This window comes from Brassica napus, chromosome C1 (assembly GCF_020379485.1).
Source record: "Brassica napus cultivar Da-Ae chromosome C1, Da-Ae, whole genome shotgun sequence".
Taxonomy (NCBI): Eukaryota; Viridiplantae; Streptophyta; class Magnoliopsida; order Brassicales; family Brassicaceae; genus Brassica; species Brassica napus.
Window position 1 is genome coordinate 31,176,609 of NC_063444.1, and position 2,893 is coordinate 31,179,501.

The window sequence follows — 2,893 nt, forward strand, 5'->3', positions numbered from 1 at the left end:
CATTTTTTAAACACAAATATTTGATATTTAGAGAAAAACCAACTCCTTTATTCTTTATTTAAATCAATTTATTTAAAATGTATTTTAGTAATTAAAACTCTAAACTATTTTTCAGTTGGAAGAAAACTCATCGATTAAGTTTTTAATGTTTAAACCGTTAACGTCTGTCACCTTTCGTTACAAAATTTTGGATAGAAGGTGACAGACGTTAATAGTTTGTAAGTTGAGGGTTGAAACATTAAAAAATTAGTTGAAGTAATAGTGGATGAGATTTATCACTTAAAACCCTAAAACTTCCATTTTTTATATGTATAGTTATAAAATATATATATATTCACAAAATATTTAAATGTTCAACGAATTTTTAGTATTCAATAATTGAAGTTTACTTGGACACCGAAGAGATTATAAATCATAGGTTCAGAAAATCCATATATATATATATATATATATATATAAAGAAAAGGAAAAAAAAAAAAAATAGGGAAGGAAAAAAAACTAGAAGTAAGCACTGAAGCGAATTGGTAAGTCTCACTTTTCATCCGTGAAGATTCTGTTCGAATTTTCTAATATTTGGTCTGGTTTGACACTCATTATTGCTTTAATGACTATGTTATCTGCGTCTTTTGGTTTAAAATCAAGAACTGACAAGAGAATTAATTAATCTGCAGATATCAGAAATTACAGTATTTGGTTTGATTATAGAATGTCTAACCATTCAGCTCCATTGTTAGCTAGGGGGCATTTAGATCCCATGGATCAAGACTTGAACCAAAACTCATTAACTTCTTCAAGAAAAAGAAGATTGCGTCGTTGTAGAAGCGCTCCTCGGGGTGATTGTATGTACAATGATGATGAAGATGTCAAAACCGACGAACCACCTCCTCATCGGAGTATAATCCCAATGTTCAGGGATCTAAACCCGAATCTCAGGGAAGTGATCTTGTTCTTTGTTTTATACCTAACCACTGGTACACTCTGTTTCTACCTCGTGAGAAACCAGATCTCCGGTAATAAGACCAACGGTGTGTTGGATGCCGTCTATTTCTGTGTTGTAACAATGACAACCGTTGGATATGGTGATCTTGTCCCTAGTAGTTCAACCTCAAGGCTACTTGCTTGTGCGTTTGTCTTTTCGGGAATGGTCCTTGTGGGTCACCTTTTAAGTCGAGCAGCAGATTACTTAGTGGAGAGGCAAGAGACTTTGCTTGCTAAGGCTTTCGATTTGCGCAAAACAGTTGGTCCAACAGAAATTCTCAAGGAGTTGCATACTAAGTTGAGACACAAATGCTATGTGACATTTCTTGTCCTTGTAGTTCTCGTCCTTGTCGGTACGATTTTCCTTGTAATGTTTGAGAAAATGCCGGTTATTGAAGCTTTGTACTGTGTTTGTTCCACCGTTACAACATTGGGTTATGGAGATAGGAGCTTTAACTCGGGAACCGGACGTCTTTTCGCTGTGTTTTGGATCTTGACGAGCACGATATGTTTGGCTCAGTTTTTCCTCTATGTAGCTGAGCTAAATGCAGAAACCAAACAGAGAGAGTTAGTGAAATGGGTTTTAACAAGGAGAATCACAAACAATGATCTCGAAGCAGCTGATCTTGATGGAGATGGAGTTATCGTGTGAGACATCAGACAAATTCTCTCATCTTGTTTCCTTTGACTTCTTCTTATCTTTGTCTTTTGTGCCTTGCAGAGCTGCGGAGTTTATATTATATAAACTAAAAGAAATGGGGAAGATTGATGAGGAAGATATTGATGGGATATTGCAAGAGTTTGAGCAACTTGATTACGATGATTCGGGAACTCTGACGAATTCTGATCTCATTCTTGCTCAAACGACGTCTTAGATACAAAGGTAAGCATACTTCTTTAGTTATTATACCTGCACACGACCAAACAAAAAGCAAAAAGAATGTACAGTTTTGGGTCTGTGTGTGTGTGTGTTTTAATGTAATGCCACACACTCAGTTTTTTATTGTTACTTGATGCGTAAGTTTACATATATACTGTGTATATGAGTTTACACAAGTACTTTGTTTAAGCAAGATGAATCTTGCTATTGATCTGATATGAAGCTCTGATTTTTCCATTGATGTTATGCTCCTTTAGACCAAACTTTAAAGAACAGCAGACCAAACTAAAAGTCAGAAAGATCTTTGCATTACTCTAAGAGTACTTTGACCAATAATTCAAGATTGTTTTCTCGAAGGACAGGTGATAATGATGGTTTTATTGCTTTGTAATTCCTGGCATTCTGATACACGTTGTCCCTAGGATCTTACTTTTAACATTAACTAAACTTTGACCAGCGATTTGAAAACGCGAAATTATCTTTGCTGGCATATTTATTAATCTCTATGTTTGTTTATTAATACTAGAGTCTTTCCCGGGCTACGCCCGGGTTTATTTTCATTAATTTTAAAATAGTATGTTAGTATATTTAAAGATATAGTATATACTGGAAACTATGATAAATATAAATTACTAAAATAAAATTTAATTATTAGAATGCAAACAGAAATAATTATAAAATATATTATATTATCACAGTAAAAAAAAGGTTAAAATCTCAATCATTTTAAATTTTGATTTCGTAACTCCTCTGTTCATTATATCTTTTTGATTCGTATTGTATAATTAGTGGCTAATAGTTTAAGTTCTTACCAAGTAAACTAAACTTTCTAGAAGTATGCATGAAAAATAAAATGGGGTTGCTGAAATTTTTTTCCAAATTTAAAAAAGTTAGATACAATAAATATTTTCTTTTGTAAATACCTTGATAATAGGTAAAAAGATAATTTCTTATTGAGTATTTTTCTGAAATTTTATAAATGTTGAAAAAATATAATAGTTTTCAAAGGTGATTGGTAAGTACTCTGAATGCTTT

The 2,893-nt window shown here is 32.8% G+C and overlaps 1 protein-coding gene across 2 annotated transcripts; it reads left to right on the forward strand.

Moving 5' to 3' along the window:
* Positions 1–447: 447 nt before the first annotated feature.
* On the forward strand, positions 448–2,095 carry LOC106377887 (two-pore potassium channel 1-like). 2 transcript variants are annotated; one of them, XM_013818110.3, is made up of 3 exons: positions 448–524; positions 672–1,626; positions 1,700–2,095. In XM_013818110.3, exons 2-3 carry the CDS (start codon positions 707–709, stop codon positions 1,851–1,853), a joined length of 1,074 nt encoding a protein of 357 aa, XP_013673564.2. In that variant the 5' UTR covers positions 448–524; positions 672–706; the 3' UTR covers positions 1,854–2,095. The 2 variants fall into 2 exon arrangements, with proteins under 2 accessions (XP_013673564.2, XP_048601821.1); XM_048745864.1 differs by having other exon boundaries at positions 449–524; positions 735–1,626.
* The last annotated feature ends 798 nt before the right edge of the window (positions 2,096–2,893 follow it).